This window comes from Hypomesus transpacificus, unplaced genomic scaffold (assembly GCF_021917145.1).
Source record: "Hypomesus transpacificus isolate Combined female unplaced genomic scaffold, fHypTra1 scaffold_60, whole genome shotgun sequence".
NCBI lineage: Eukaryota > Metazoa > Chordata > Actinopteri > Osmeriformes > Osmeridae > Hypomesus > Hypomesus transpacificus.
The window spans coordinates 908,571-925,521 of NW_025814033.1; the positions used below are offsets into that span (position 1 = coordinate 908,571).

The 16,951-nt window shown below is 43.0% G+C and overlaps 2 protein-coding genes across 2 annotated transcripts; both read right to left on the reverse strand.

Moving 5' to 3' along the window:
* Nucleotides 1–2,545: 2,545 nt before the first annotated feature.
* Nucleotides 2,546–11,548, reverse strand: LOC124465561 (the record flags this gene model as incomplete). The annotated part of the gene is given in 4 exon segments (XM_047017423.1): nt 2,546–3,740; nt 3,742–4,040; nt 5,007–6,435; nt 11,535–11,548. Coding segments are annotated over 4 exon segments (2,937 nt in total), but the record flags the coding sequence as incomplete, so codon positions are not given.
* Nucleotides 11,549–12,572: 1,024 nt separating this feature from the next.
* On the reverse strand, nt 12,573–16,859 carry LOC124465562 (the record flags this gene model as incomplete). Its single annotated transcript, XM_047017424.1, is given in 4 exon segments — nt 12,573–13,767; nt 13,769–14,067; nt 15,034–16,462; nt 16,846–16,859. Coding segments are annotated over 4 exon segments (2,937 nt in total), but the record flags the coding sequence as incomplete, so codon positions are not given.
* Nucleotides 16,860–16,951: the final 92 nt, after the last annotated feature.

The following is a 16,951-nucleotide window of genomic DNA, read 5'->3' on the forward strand; positions in this document are numbered from 1 at the left end:
TCAAAATAAACTATGTATATTTTGAATCTGCCCTGAAAGTCAACCTTGTGTCTTGCCTCTCTAACATTACATATTTGTGGTTGAGATTGAGTGACTGCAAAAGCCATAGCAAATACAATAGAACTTCACTTTTCCAGAACTTTGTGGGGTCAGACACATCCAAAATGTAGCATGCACACAGGCATGTGCAGTATTTACAGGAATATGAAAGATGATCAGGGGGGCATTCCAGGGGGTTATTGCACAAAAGTAGAATAAAGAAATCATAAAACGTGTTCGTAGTTAAATGACATGGAAAATCCTGTTGGCTTCAATGGCTTGTTAAGGTTAACTATCGCTAGCCAAGAATGACGTTATCCACCCGGAAGTAAGATATATGTTGTTGTGACGTCAGGCTGAGATGTCCTATAGAGTTTGTCATATCGTTTTTGTCGATCGGAAAATAGTAGGTTGGAATGTTCAGAATCACACGTGTGACGGTACGTGTGGGTTTAATTCAACCTGTTTTCGTGCAACCAACTCAAAGCTAAATTCATCCAGGATAACTTAAATATCCCGACTTAATCCCTTATCCTGGTTTCGTGCAATAGCCCTCTGGTAGTGGGTTTAACAAACTCTGAGATTAACCCTGAACTCTGAGTTGAGTTACTCTAACATGGGAACCCAAAAAATTTGGTTCCAGAAAGGCTTGTGACGCAGCCTGACTCTAAGCTTTGTCAACAAACGAGGGAGACGGACGAGGAATGACCAAAATAACAGTTATTTATTATAACACTAAGTTAACGAATAGCCAAAGTCAATATCCAAGTGAAAAACAGCCGTCTGCAACCGGGAAGGGATCTCCCCCGAACTGGAAGAGTAGTCTTGATAACCAGACCGGGCACAGATGTGGCTCATCAGGCCTGAAGTTTAAATATCAATTGGTGCCTATATTAACTTGTAGTAGCAGTTTCCCTCAACAGAATGCTTTTTATCAAAGGATGATGATGATTACGTAGATGACGAAGAGACATTAAGGACTGACGCTGTCTAAAACGAATGCTTGCACCATGTAGTTGCTCAGTGCCCGTAAAATGTTTGCTATGTAGACTAACCTAAACTAACTAACTTGACTTCGCACTACGTATACCCATGATTCATTCCACACACATGTAGACCAAACAAGCAACGCTTGGTTGCTAGGTAACGGAAGCCAACTAAAGCTGGCTAGGTTCCGTTTCGGAAATTTAACTCTGTTGGGAGCGTCGGAAATATTTAGAACTCACGATCTATGCACCATGACCATGTGAATGCATAAATGTCACAAATGAAATGACACAAATGACATAGGCTATATGATCATTTTTTTAAACCTTAACAAAATTGCAAAATGCTAATGTAAACAAATCTTTTTTGTGCCATTTAGTCCAGTGCTTCTGTGGCTTTCAGTGGTTGTTTATGTGGCTTGTCCATATATTAAAGCAATAAATATAACAAATAATACATTATTTATATAGCCACATATTAAAATAAGAAAATAAAGACACATTTACGTTTCGGCATGGCTGCAGATGTCTGTTGTAAACAATGCAACTAGTGGAGGCGGTAAGGTGCTCAGTGTTGCCAGATTGGAAATGCCGAAGTACTGTAGCTACCAAATCAAATCAAATTTATTTGTATAGCCCTTTTTACACGCAAGCATGTCACAGAGGGCTTCACATGCGCCCATAGAACTGCCCCTCAACCAACCTAAACCCTCAAGGAAGACAAGGAAAAACTCCCAGAAAAACTCCCAATGGGAGAAAAAATGGAAGAAACCTTGGGAAGAGCAATTCAGAGAGGGATCCCCTCCTCCAGAGACGGTTGGTAGGAGAGAAGAGCAGAACACAAGCTAAACATAGTCATACAGTGTCAATGGGTTTTGAAACACCAAAACCCATTGTTCGCCTTTATAGACGTTGGATGGGACCGGGAAACTCGCTGTTGGCAGTCATGGAGACTGGATTCCGGGTGACGACCTGGTCCAACGTTGGCAGACCGATGACCAAGCAGGTCCTGACAGCTCCAACCCCCCACACCACAGGGAATGTGTGGGGGGGGGACAGAGAGAGGAGAGCAGGGATTAGAGAATGCCAGGAGCAGCTAACAGTTACAGTCATGATAGAATGAGATCCCCACCGGTCAAGTGTGGACTAGTGCAGCAATTTAACAGAGCTAAAAAGGGTATTTGATGCAGCCCCACACACCAAAACAGCGACAGCCCCCCTCGGTTGGAACATGAAATCTGTTCCAGGGGAAAGAACTCTAAAATAGGTTATACTTATACGAATAAGGATGAAAACAACCAGTCCCCTGTTGTCTCCAGCTAGTAATAAAAACTATAATAGTAACAAGATACAGTAACCGGTTTACTTTATTTGTAACATCTAGATGGGCAATGTGAACATAAGCTAAAATTACAATTTAAAAGTGACATGTGATACACACATAGGCAAGCACACACCCCAGGTTTACATAGAAAGTACACACATACTTCCTTTTAACAGCCATAGAATTGACTAAACAAGAACGTTTTTAATCTAGTTTTAAATGTCGAAACAGTATCAGCCTCCTTAATTGAGATGGGTAATTTGTTCCAGAGAAGAGGTGGTCTATATGAGAACGCCCTACCTCCAGCTGTTTTTTTCTTAACTTTGGGCATTACCAGATAGCCGGCATCTTGCGATCTTAGTGTCGAAGCGGGGCAATAGGGTGCAAGGAGACCGGAGAGGTACAGTGGTGCCAATCCATGCAGAGATTTGTAAGTTAGTAGTAAAACTTTGAAATCAACTCTGGCTTGGATAGGGAGCCAGTGTAAAGAGATAAGAGTAGATGTTATATGATCAAACTTTCTTGTTTTAGTCAATAGTCTAGCAGCAGCATTTTGCACCCGCTGTAAAACTTTTAGGTAGGTAATTGGGAGGCCAGAGAACAACACATTGCAGTAGTCCAATCGGGATGTAACAAAAGCATGTATTAGTTTTTCAGCATCATCCTTCGAGAGGAATTTTCGTATTTTGGCAATATTACGTAGATGGAAAAATGCGGTTCTGGTGATTTGCTTAATATGGTACTCAAACGAAAGGTCTGGGTCCAATGTGACTCCTAGATTTTTTACCAGCTGGCTTTGAGATACATTGACGCCGTCTAAGTCTAATGTCCGATTGGATAGATTATTTCTGTGCTTTTTTGGGCCAAAAATTTGAACCTCGGTTTTATCCGAATTTAGAAGAAGGACATTTGCTGTCATCCAAGTTTTCAACCCAGAAACACATTTTTCCATAGCATGTGGAAATTCTCCAGGCTTTATAGACATGTATAGCTGAGTATCATCTGCATAACAGTGAAAATGTACCCCAAAACTTCTAATTATGTTTCCTAAAGGCAACATATAGAGTGAAAATAACAAAGGGCCTAGAACTGAACCCTGTGGTACTCCGTATTTTACAGTGGAGCTCCTGGATGAGGAACCATCATAGTGGACATATTGTGATCTATCAGATAGATACGATCCAAACCACTGAAGTGAAGTACCAGAAATCCCAACATAGTTCTCCATACGTTCCAGGAGAATCTCATGATCCACAGTGTCAAAAGCTGCACTTAGGTCTAGAAGAACCAGGACAGAGCTGAAGCCCTCGTCAGAGGCTAATAATAGATCATTGACTACCTTGGCTAATGCAGTTTCAGTGCTGTGGTAAAGACGAAATCCAGACTGGAGGTTCATAGATCTGATTTGAGGAGAGGTGCTCAGTAAGCTGTTTTGCCACAGCTTTTTCTAAAACTTTGGAGAGAAATGGCAAATTTGAAATTGGCCTGTAATTGCTAAGACAACCTGGATCCAGGTTTGTTTTTTTAAGAAGGGGCTTAATAATAGCTTGTTTGAAATCGTCAGGGACTTGTCCAGTTACAATAGATTCATTAATAATACTAAGCATGGGTGGTCCAATAATAGGGAGAAGCTCCCTACAAAGTTTGGCAGGGAGGGGATCGAGAAGGCAGCTAGTGGGTTTCGAGGAATCTATCAGCTTGATGAACGCTTCCATAGAAATAGGGTTTAAGTAAGTAAGTAAGTAAGTAAGTAAGACTTTATTTATATAGCACTTTTCATACAAGAATTGCAGCTTAAAGTGCTTTACATAAAATCAACAAAAACAATAATACAAGTGTTGATCGAACTAGCCGCATTCTATCTGCGGTCTCTCAAATCCGTCTTATATCCGATTTGCCACTTGCAGTTTCTAATACACAAACATGACAAGGGGGTAGACAGGACAAGAAAAAATGTTCAGCATAACATGAGGATAGAAAAAAAGGCAACCCCCACACTATGCTCCTAGAGGAGTACAGTGTGGGAACAGGCAAAAAACACCTCAGCACATAAGCACATACATTGTACAACATTACAGAACCACATGACTTGCAACGGGGAGGGGGGGAGGGGTATGGACAAGCAGCATCTGGACCTGCAGCCATACTAGGCGCTGGTCACAGACCCGCCAGCCACACCGGGGGAACAAGCGGGGGAACAAGCAGGCGAAGGCGTTGGATGGGGGAAGGGGTGTGTATGAGTGTGCCTGGGTTGGCGTCTTCGCCTAGGCCACAATCAGTCAGATTCTCAGTTCGCAGATAGTATTGCCATGGAGATATCCTTGATCATGACCCAAGACAGAGACGCAATCCACAAGTGAAAGTTAGTGTATGAGTAGGCCTGGGTTGTCACCATCGCCTAGGCCACAATTAGACACTTCTCAGTTCGCAGATTGTATTGCCATGGAGACAGCCTAAATCAGGTCCCAGACAGAGACAGTGAGAGTGAGAGCCTCAACATGCAGCATGCTGGGTACAGAGGGAAAATCAGTGGTGATGGCCACTCCTCCAGGACTAGTCTGTAGTTTGTCCCTTATTGCATAGATTTTTTGTTCAAAGAAATCTAAGAAATTATTGGGAGAGAGATCTGAACTAACACAGAGTGTACTTTTCTTAGTGAGTTTTGCAACAGTATCAAATAAGAACTTAGTGTTGTGTTTGTTCTTACTAATCAACTTAGTGAAATATTCTGATCTGGACCTGATGAGGACTTGCTTGTACTCTATTTGGCTGTCCTTCCAGGCCTGGCGGAAAACCTCTAATTTAGTGGTACGCCACTTATGCTCCAATTTTCTAGTGGACCTCTTGAGAGTGCGGGTTTCCTCTGAATACCATGTAGCCAATTTCTTGTCTTTTCTTTTCCTTGGTTTGAGTGGGGCAACAGAATCTAGGGATTGCTGAAGAACCAAATTCAGATCCCTTGTTTTAGTATTTAATGATTTATTTGGGACGTCAAGTGCTTCTAGTGCAGCGGGTAGAATACTAGCCAGGTCCAGAGCTGTGTTTGGGGTTAAGCAGCGGCTAATATAAATATTCTGGGTGCCTCCAAGGCTCTGGCAGAGATCCATTTTAAATGTTACCAGGCCGTGGTCTGATAAAATAGGTTTGTGGGGGTGGACAATGACATCACTAATCTTGATTCCCCGCGTGAGAACTAAATCTAATGTATGCGAGTGAAGATGGGTAGGTTTAGAAACCACCTGAGTGAGACCTGTGGAATCCATTAAAGCAGTAAAGGCCTTACTTAGAGGATCTTTTGGGTCATCCACATGAATGTTAAAATCACCCATAATTAAGATATTGTCAGTATATGTCACAAGATCAGCACTAAAATCAGCAAATTCCTCTAGGAAGAGGGAACATGGGCCAGGGGGCCGGTATAGAGTAACTATACAAAATGAGGGAGGGGGGGCAACAGTAGTAGAATTAGTCCTTTTTAAAGTAGTTAGTGGTTTCATGCAAATTATCTCAAATGATTTAAAGGAATTTACAGATTTTAGGCTGAGGTTGAAGCTAGCTTTATATATCATAGCAACACCACCACCTTTCTTTGAAACACGAGGGATGTGTGAGTACGCAAAATCCGGAGGCAATGCTTCATTCAGGGGGAAATATTCGTCAAGTTTTAACCAGGTTTCGGTGAGTCCAACCAGGTCCAGGCTGCATTTAGACATCAGATCATTAATCAATAAGGCCTTTGTGGATAGAGATCTGATGTTTAGGAGCCCAACATTCCAGTATGGGTTTTTGGCAGCTTTAGACGTAGATAATACTTCTGAAAGGGTGGCACTGTTATCAGAAAACTTAGTAGGGAGAGCAACAGGTGAGCAAGGTTGAATACATATTAAATTGGTATAATTCCTAATAATTGAGGGCCGGAATTTGGAAAAAGGGCGGGGGATCGACACCGTCTCAATGGGAAAAACGACATCAGCAACCACCCTGGCTACACTACAAGCTGAGCTATTGGGGCCCCAACAGCTCACAACATGCCTATCGACATACCTATCAAACTCTCTAAGAGACTGTGGCCCGGCTTGTTCTAGTGAAAGATAGGTCTGCTTTAGAATAGCTTCAATATTCCTAGACAAAAGAAAAGCACCTCTCCAGCTAGGATGGAGCCCGTCACTTTTCAACAAGCCAGGTTTGGCCCAGAAACGAGACCAATTATCTACAAATCCTAAACCCTGTTCTGAGCAAAAGCGAGCCAACCAGCGGTTGAGAGAGACAAGCCTGCTGTAGATCTCGTCAGTCCCCCTAGCAGGTAGTGGGCCAGAGACTATTACTCGATGCCGACTCACCTTTTGAGCAAGATCACATGCCCGAGCTATATTAACCTTCGTGACCTCTGACTGCCTCAGCCTAACATCATTGGTGCCGACATGAATGACAATATTCTCATACCTATCGTCAGTGTGTGCGCCATGTGCCTTAGCTTGGGCATTTGCCTTAGCCCTAGTGCTAGCCAGCACCCTAAGATTAGCTTCTATGTCGGTAGCTCTGGCCCCAGGTACACAGTAAACTATCGCTGGTTGCTCGAATCTAATGTTACGAGTGATGGAGTCACCGATCACTAACGTCTGAGGAGTCCCACTCCCACCATGCTGCAAAGGTGAAACCGGTGGGGCTACCAAAGGCTCAAAATTATGATCGTGCATCTGGCAACACTTCTGGCTCGCGCAAGAAGGTGGAACGTAAGGGAGATACACTTGTCAAAACTTGTAAGGGCGTAATTCATAGTTTTTTAAAGACATGTAGGCCCTATATATGTCGATGGTACGGTGGCCAAGACCCAGAGAAACACAAACATCCAACGAGACGAAATCACAGACAATTTTGGAATCCCTGCCCCACGCATTTTTTTGATCTTGAAAATAGGACATGTCTGCGTAAAAGAGGACGTCTGGTCACCCTATGTGTTAAAAAACAAGTTAAGTCTTTAATTTGCAATTTCCGCATTAAAACTATGAAATAAACTGAACTATGAACGCGTTCAGAATTTAAATGGTGAACTATGAACGTGAACGATTCATATTGACAACGTTCAATACGAATAGTAACAAATACATTGTAAAAAGATAAGTGTTGAGTTATTTTTGTTGGCAAGTAGCCGTGTAATAAGCGGCTTCGCGTCGGGGTGCTGTTCGCCCTGTCGGGGCTTATTTTCCCAATAATGACCGGCGTTCTTTACATTATCCAGAAACAATCTCATTTCCGGCGCTTTCAAACAATCAGTTAAGTGTGGATAGCAACAGCAGCTAGCTTGCCTCTAGCAAACTGCTTTTGAATTAACCATGTCCCCCTAAATTAATATCGAACTTATTTACATTTTGGGGGGGTTATTTTCAGTTAGCAGACGGTACTATTTGAATCGCAATTCCATCTGAAATAGGCTACTACCAGTGACAACGTTGTTACACTAGCTTGTTTCAAAGGGGGTTTCTTGTTTCAAAGGGTGTTCTTAATGAATTATGCAATATGAGTAGGCTAAATGCTTGAAAATATCACTAGATGGGAAAACGGACCCACCTGCAACCGACGCAAGCAAGCACACCCTACAATTTCCCCAGAAATTGTACCCTCTCTAGTTGGTGGCCAAGCCGCGAAGCGGCAAAGCCACCTTAAGGGTTTCTATGTATTCTTATTGGGGTGTGCTTGCCTTCGGCGACAACATCGATGTCAAAAGGTTTGTCTTGCTAGCGATTGAGTTGCTTGTATTTGGATTTACGTTCCGTTGCACGGTTTAAGTACACATTAAGAATTTGTGGCGAAAGGTGAAGCTAACGGTGGCTAACTTGCTAGCCACAATCACTGACTACACTAACGTCACTAACGAAAGCTTGCGTGACTATCTCCAGCAGAACATTAGTTTAGCAGCTTGTTAACTTCTGGGAGATGGCTAGGCTAACTGCTTTACTGCAAGGCAGCTGCAGAAACGCCACAAGCAAAGAGACCTGGGTGATAACTATTTGCTCATTTTACTTTGTGATATGACACACAGTTGTAATGTGTAATGTACAATATAAGCTAATATTATTAAGGAAGTACATCTACTTTCGGAAACAGTCTACTATTTCACTGAAGCATTAGCATCATGACATTAGCCTCTGTTGCCCGGGAAACACATACTACAGCTGTCTATGATGCATCTGTTTTCAATCATTAAAATGAACATTCTTCACAAATACATTTTCGTTGTAGGATTTATTATGACATTTGATTACAAGTAAACGATTTGTGGGTGAAATTATGATTACCTGTGGTTTCAAACCACAGTAGCTCACTGCATTGCTGTAGCCTAGTCTAGTAGCTAACATGCGTGGCATGCTTCCCAGCCCGGACATAATGGTGCTTCATGTCAGGGTAAACGACCTCAGCCAAGTGGCCGGGCTAGACCTGACGAGGCGGATGAAGCGAGACCTGGGGGCATTCATGGAGATGTTCCCAAACACTCTGCTGGTGTTTTTGGATATCCTGGAACGCTGCATCTGGAGGCATCAGAGGAGCACCAGCGCTTCTGGTATTGACAGGGCAAGACGTCGAGTCAACGCAGCGGTGTCTAGCTTCCTGGCCGACCGTGGGATGGGGAGCATTCAACACCTCCAAATACGACACGGTTTCGTGTGGATGTACCGACCCGACGGTGTCCACTTCGATCACGTTGCAAACAATGTGTTCTTGGGAAACATCCAGGACAGTCTCCGACGACTCCTGTGCTAGCCACAGCACACACAACAACTGCTCTTTTAAGAGCCACCCAAAATGTAAAAGAAAGCAATTAGACCGTTAAAAGTGCCTTTGTAATTTTACAACCATGGGGTCTTACAGGGTTAAATGGTACCATCTTTACATCTGTGAAGTGTGTCATAAAAAGCTGCGTCACGTAGGCTACATTGCGAGCTCAGCTCACGGTGTCCGGTAGGCTACTCTATATAGCAAGCAACTCTACATTCATACGTCTCTGAGCTTGCTTTAAAATAAAAGAAAACATTAATATATTGACGTTGATACATTTAGATGCTTTTATGAATCACTATTAGCCTGACGTTGTCATACTCATAATTCTAGTCAGAATATGAGTCTGATAACTCTCCGTTGGGCTGTGACTATGTGGCGTGTTTCAACCGAACTTGTAAAACAAATGCCTCTTCGCTCAATTGGATAGACCTACAACCAATCAGAGCAACGTAATATGTTGTTTGTTGAAAACGAATTCAACCCAAGCGCTCTTTCGTGACGTTGTTGATTACGTTACTGTTATGTCTCCATGACAGGGTTTCACGGCATGCTCTTATTTTGATAACATGCCTGTATTTTGATGTAGCCGATGACGTGTTTCCGGTCGGTGTGTCAGTTGGAATGAGTTTGAGTAACGGCTGAATTGATGCGGCTCTCCTGTTTCGTGTAGTGTTTTCACCATAGATATATACATAAACACTAGATGTCTTACGGCGGAGTCTAGAACGTTCGTGAGCGAGTTCCCTGTAGCAAGATGGCCGCCATGTGCGGACGTTCGACTCCGTTGTCCGGCAAAGCGGACGAGACATCTAGTGTTTATATATATATCTATGGTTTTCACATACAACAGTTACTGTTGATCATCTGTCCATCATCGTATAAAGCCCGCCCTGGCAATTTCATTGGTCCGCCCAGCTCCTGTTTTTATTTAGTTTGTCCCCAATACGAGCCCCTCCAGACCCAACTTCCTGACCAATTTTTTTTGTGGGCGGGGCTAAATTGGTCTGGAAGCCAGACTAAATCAATATGTCCTACCATCCGAGAGACACGGTCCTACACATAATTAGACAAATACAATATTAGACGTCCCATAGCCTACAACCTCATAACCAGGTGCAACAGGTGCTAAGGAGTTGAAGAAGCAGATGCCATGTCTTCCTCTTGTTGGGCAACCATCTGTTGTTTATATCTGATTACAATTTACTTTCTAAGATTCTTATGGCAGTGCATCTTCATGAACTACATTTGGCCTCCTTCTCTTCCAACCAACTAGTAACACCACTCCTTCATCTGAGTGATACATGTAATTTTTACAAAATTATTATCAAGGTAACATAATGGTTAGAACTGCAGTCATACGCTTAAATACTTTTTGAAATATGTAAACACCAGGAGACTATGGGCAGCTGGGGCAGCCGCAAGCACACCCTCACAATTTCCCCAGAAATTGTATGCTCTCTAGTTATTATTATTACACATCTGTCATGAGAGTCTATGGCAGCCCCAACCACATGGTCAGAAGTTGTGAAATTTGGCACACTCTTTGGGACCAGTCCCCTCATCAATTTCACCAAGTTTCATGTCTCTCATTCCAACCATCTAGCGCCACCAATGGGTCAAAGTTGAAGGTGTGTTTACACATGTTACCTTTGAACCATATGCCCCATTGTCCAAAATGAGGTATCGTTGGATTCCCTGGATCAAGACGAGTTCAACGAGTTGCACACTATGACGTCATACACAGTCATATAGAATCTCCGCCATTTTGAATGTTAAGGAGAAATGTTTTTTCGCTACTCCTCCTACAATTCTTTTCGAATCTTCTTCATAATTGCCACCGATGATCTTCAGACCAAGCCTCACAAAAGTTATCGATTAGAATTTTGATCCTCACAAACTTTTGTCCGGTACAGCCAATCAAATTCAGCAACTGATACGGTTAAAGGGAAGTGAGGTCATATCTTAACGAATCTTTGATGCATTGACTCCAAACTTGGTGTATGGATTCATGACCCTGTTGTTAAGAGGTCCAAAAAAGGTAGTGTCATTTGAGCTCTAGGGGGCGCTACAATACGCAAAATTGTGTTTTGACCAATAACTGTTGATTTGTTTGGCGTATTTAAGTCATTCCTATGTCTCGTGATATCTTAGGAGATCCCGCGTCTGATGCATGTTAACGCGTGATACCAGACGAATTAATGAGGCCTCTATTTGGAATGAATGAATACAACTTTTTTCCTTACTCCTACACAATGTACCCAATTTTCACCAGATTTGGCACAGATTATCTTCAGACCACAATCACCTTGCCATGTTAAAATATGACTGAATTACAGCTGTTTAAACTCGGGCCAAATCTGACCATGCGTGCCACAGGAGAAACGTCTTTTTGTATTCAGTAACTGTACACAGCAACTCCCATCGCTGACAATGGCTCACTGGGATAAGACGGGCTCCGTTTAAGTGCAAGGTCGTAGGTTCGGCGGTAAGGTGCTCAGTGTTGCCAGATTGGAAATGCCGAAGTACTGTAGCTACCAAATCAAATCAAATTTATTTGTATAGCCCTTTTTACACGCAAGCATGTCACAGAGGGCTTCACATGCGCCCATAGAACTGCCCCTCAACCAACCTAAACCCTCAAGGAAGACAAGGAAAAACTCCCAGAAAAACTCCCAATGGGAGAAAAAATGGAAGAAACCTTGGGAAGAGCAATTCAGAGAGGGATCCCCTCCTCCAGAGACGGTTGGTAGGAGAGAAGAGCAGAACACAAGCTAAACATAGTCATACAGTGTCAATGGGTTTTGAAACACCAAAACCCATTGTTCGCCTTTATAGACGTTGGATGGGACCGGGAAACTCGCTGTTGGCAGTCATGGAGACTGGATTCCGGGTGACGACCTGGTCCAACGTTGGCAGACCGATGACCAAGCAGGTCCTGACAGCTCCAACCCCCCACACCACAGGGAATGTGTGGGGGGGGGACAGAGAGAGGAGAGCAGGGATTAGAGAATGCCAGGAGCAGCTAACAGTTACAGTCATGATAGAATGAGATCCCCACCGGTCAAGTGTGGACTAGTGCAGCAATTTAACAGAGCTAAAAAGGGTATTTGATGCAGCCCCACACACCAAAACAGCGACAGCCCCCCTCGGTTGGAACATGAAATCTGTTCCAGGGGAAAGAACTCTAAAATAGGTTATACTTATACGAATAAGGATGAAAACAACCAGTCCCCTGTTGTCTCCAGCTAGTAATAAAAACTATAATAGTAACAAGATACAGTAACCGGTTTACTTTATTTGTAACATCTAGATGGGCAATGTGAACATAAGCTAAAATTACAATTTAAAAGTGACATGTGATACACACATAGGCAAGCACACACCCCAGGTTTACATAGAAAGTACACACATACTTCCTTTTAACAGCCATAGAATTGACTAAACAAGAACGTTTTTAATCTAGTTTTAAATGTCGAAACAGTATCAGCCTCCTTAATTGAGATGGGTAATTTGTTCCAGAGAAGAGGTGGTCTATATGAGAACGCCCTACCTCCAGCTGTTTTTTTCTTAACTTTGGGCATTACCAGATAGCCGGCATCTTGCGATCTTAGTGTCGAAGCGGGGCAATAGGGTGCAAGGAGACCGGAGAGGTACAGTGGTGCCAATCCATGCAGAGATTTGTAAGTTAGTAGTAAAACTTTGAAATCAACTCTGGCTTGGATAGGGAGCCAGTGTAAAGAGATAAGAGTAGATGTTATATGATCAAACTTTCTTGTTTTAGTCAATAGTCTAGCAGCAGCATTTTGCACCCGCTGTAAAACTTTTAGGTAGGTAATTGGGAGGCCAGAGAACAACACATTGCAGTAGTCCAATCGGGATGTAACAAAAGCATGTATTAGTTTTTCAGCATCATCCTTCGAGAGGAATTTTCGTATTTTGGCAATATTACGTAGATGGAAAAATGCGGTTCTGGTGATTTGCTTAATATGGTACTCAAACGAAAGGTCTGGGTCCAATGTGACTCCTAGATTTTTTACCAGCTGGCTTTGAGATACATTGACGCCGTCTAAGTCTAATGTCCGATTGGATAGATTATTTCTGTGCTTTTTTGGGCCAAAAATTTGAACCTCGGTTTTATCCGAATTTAGAAGAAGGACATTTGCTGTCATCCAAGTTTTCAACCCAGAAACACATTTTTCCATAGCATGTGGAAATTCTCCAGGCTTTATAGACATGTATAGCTGAGTATCATCTGCATAACAGTGAAAATGTACCCCAAAACTTCTAATTATGTTTCCTAAAGGCAACATATAGAGTGAAAATAACAAAGGGCCTAGAACTGAACCCTGTGGTACTCCGTATTTTACAGTGGAGCTCCTGGATGAGGAACCATCATAGTGGACATATTGTGATCTATCAGATAGATACGATCCAAACCACTGAAGTGAAGTACCAGAAATCCCAACATAGTTCTCCATACGTTCCAGGAGAATCTCATGATCCACAGTGTCAAAAGCTGCACTTAGGTCTAGAAGAACCAGGACAGAGCTGAAGCCCTCGTCAGAGGCTAATAATAGATCATTGACTACCTTGGCTAATGCAGTTTCAGTGCTGTGGTAAAGACGAAATCCAGACTGGAGGTTCATAGATCTGATTTGAGGAGAGGTGCTCAGTAAGCTGTTTTGCCACAGCTTTTTCTAAAACTTTGGAGAGAAATGGCAAATTTGAAATTGGCCTGTAATTGCTAAGACAACCTGGATCCAGGTTTGTTTTTTTAAGAAGGGGCTTAATAATAGCTTGTTTGAAATCGTCAGGGACTTGTCCAGTTACAATAGATTCATTAATAATACTAAGCATGGGTGGTCCAATAATAGGGAGAAGCTCCCTACAAAGTTTGGCAGGGAGGGGATCGAGAAGGCAGCTAGTGGGTTTCGAGGAATCTATCAGCTTGATGAACGCTTCCATAGAAATAGGGTTTAAGTAAGTAAGTAAGTAAGTAAGTAAGACTTTATTTATATAGCACTTTTCATACAAGAATTGCAGCTTAAAGTGCTTTACATAAAATCAACAAAAACAATAATACAAGTGTTGATCGAACTAGCCGCATTCTATCTGCGGTCTCTCAAATCCGTCTTATATCCGATTTGCCACTTGCAGTTTCTAATACACAAACATGACAAGGGGGTAGACAGGACAAGAAAAAATGTTCAGCATAACATGAGGATAGAAAAAAAGGCAACCCCCACACTATGCTCCTAGAGGAGTACAGTGTGGGAACAGGCAAAAAACACCTCAGCACATAAGCACATACATTGTACAACATTACAGAACCACATGACTTGCAACGGGGAGGGGGGGAGGGGTATGGACAAGCAGCATCTGGACCTGCAGCCATACTAGGCGCTGGTCACAGACCCGCCAGCCACACCGGGGGAACAAGCGGGGGAACAAGCAGGCGAAGGCGTTGGATGGGGGAAGGGGTGTGTATGAGTGTGCCTGGGTTGGCGTCTTCGCCTAGGCCACAATCAGTCAGATTCTCAGTTCGCAGATAGTATTGCCATGGAGATATCCTTGATCATGACCCAAGACAGAGACGCAATCCACAAGTGAAAGTTAGTGTATGAGTAGGCCTGGGTTGTCACCATCGCCTAGGCCACAATTAGACACTTCTCAGTTCGCAGATTGTATTGCCATGGAGACAGCCTAAATCAGGTCCCAGACAGAGACAGTGAGAGTGAGAGCCTCAACATGCAGCATGCTGGGTACAGAGGGAAAATCAGTGGTGATGGCCACTCCTCCAGGACTAGTCTGTAGTTTGTCCCTTATTGCATAGATTTTTTGTTCAAAGAAATCTAAGAAATTATTGGGAGAGAGATCTGAACTAACACAGAGTGTACTTTTCTTAGTGAGTTTTGCAACAGTATCAAATAAGAACTTAGTGTTGTGTTTGTTCTTACTAATCAACTTAGTGAAATATTCTGATCTGGACCTGATGAGGACTTGCTTGTACTCTATTTGGCTGTCCTTCCAGGCCTGGCGGAAAACCTCTAATTTAGTGGTACGCCACTTATGCTCCAATTTTCTAGTGGACCTCTTGAGAGTGCGGGTTTCCTCTGAATACCATGTAGCCAATTTCTTGTCTTTTCTTTTCCTTGGTTTGAGTGGGGCAACAGAATCTAGGGATTGCTGAAGAACCAAATTCAGATCCCTTGTTTTAGTATTTAATGATTTATTTGGGACGTCAAGTGCTTCTAGTGCAGCGGGTAGAATACTAGCCAGGTCCAGAGCTGTGTTTGGGGTTAAGCAGCGGCTAATATAAATATTCTGGGTGCCTCCAAGGCTCTGGCAGAGATCCATTTTAAATGTTACCAGGCCGTGGTCTGATAAAATAGGTTTGTGGGGGTGGACAATGACATCACTAATCTTGATTCCCCGCGTGAGAACTAAATCTAATGTATGCGAGTGAAGATGGGTAGGTTTAGAAACCACCTGAGTGAGACCTGTGGAATCCATTAAAGCAGTAAAGGCCTTACTTAGAGGATCTTTTGGGTCATCCACATGAATGTTAAAATCACCCATAATTAAGATATTGTCAGTATATGTCACAAGATCAGCACTAAAATCAGCAAATTCCTCTAGGAAGAGGGAACATGGGCCAGGGGGCCGGTATAGAGTAACTATACAAAATGAGGGAGGGGGGGCAACAGTAGTAGAATTAGTCCTTTTTAAAGTAGTTAGTGGTTTCATGCAAATTATCTCAAATGATTTAAAGGAATTTACAGATTTTAGGCTGAGGTTGAAGCTAGCTTTATATATCATAGCAACACCACCACCTTTCTTTGAAACACGAGGGATGTGTGAGTACGCAAAATCCGGAGGCAATGCTTCATTCAGGGGGAAATATTCGTCAAGTTTTAACCAGGTTTCGGTGAGTCCAACCAGGTCCAGGCTGCATTTAGACATCAGATCATTAATCAATAAGGCCTTTGTGGATAGAGATCTGATGTTTAGGAGCCCAACATTCCAGTATGGGTTTTTGGCAGCTTTAGACGTAGATAATACTTCTGAAAGGGTGGCACTGTTATCAGAAAACTTAGTAGGGAGAGCAACAGGTGAGCAAGGTTGAATACATATTAAATTGGTATAATTCCTAATAATTGAGGGCCGGAATTTGGAAAAAGGGCGGGGGATCGACACCGTCTCAATGGGAAAAACGACATCAGCAACCACCCTGGCTACACTACAAGCTGAGCTATTGGGGCCCCAACAGCTCACAACATGCCTATCGACATACCTATCAAACTCTCTAAGAGACTGTGGCCCGGCTTGTTCTAGTGAAAGATAGGTCTGCTTTAGAATAGCTTCAATATTCCTAGACAAAAGAAAAGCACCTCTCCAGCTAGGATGGAGCCCGTCACTTTTCAACAAGCCAGGTTTGGCCCAGAAACGAGACCAATTATCTACAAATCCTAAACCCTGTTCTGAGCAAAAGCGAGCCAACCAGCGGTTGAGAGAGACAAGCCTGCTGTAGATCTCGTCAGTCCCCCTAGCAGGTAGTGGGCCAGAGACTATTACTCGATGCCGACTCACCTTTTGAGCAAGATCACATGCCCGAGCTATATTAACCTTCGTGACCTCTGACTGCCTCAGCCTAACATCATTGGTGCCGACATGAATGACAATATTCTCATACCTATCGTCAGTGTGTGCGCCATGTGCCTTAGCTTGGGCATTTGCCTTAGCCCTAGTGCTAGCCAGCACCCTAAGATTAGCTTCTATGTCGGTAGCTCTGGCCCCAGGTACACAGTAAACTATCGCTGGTTGC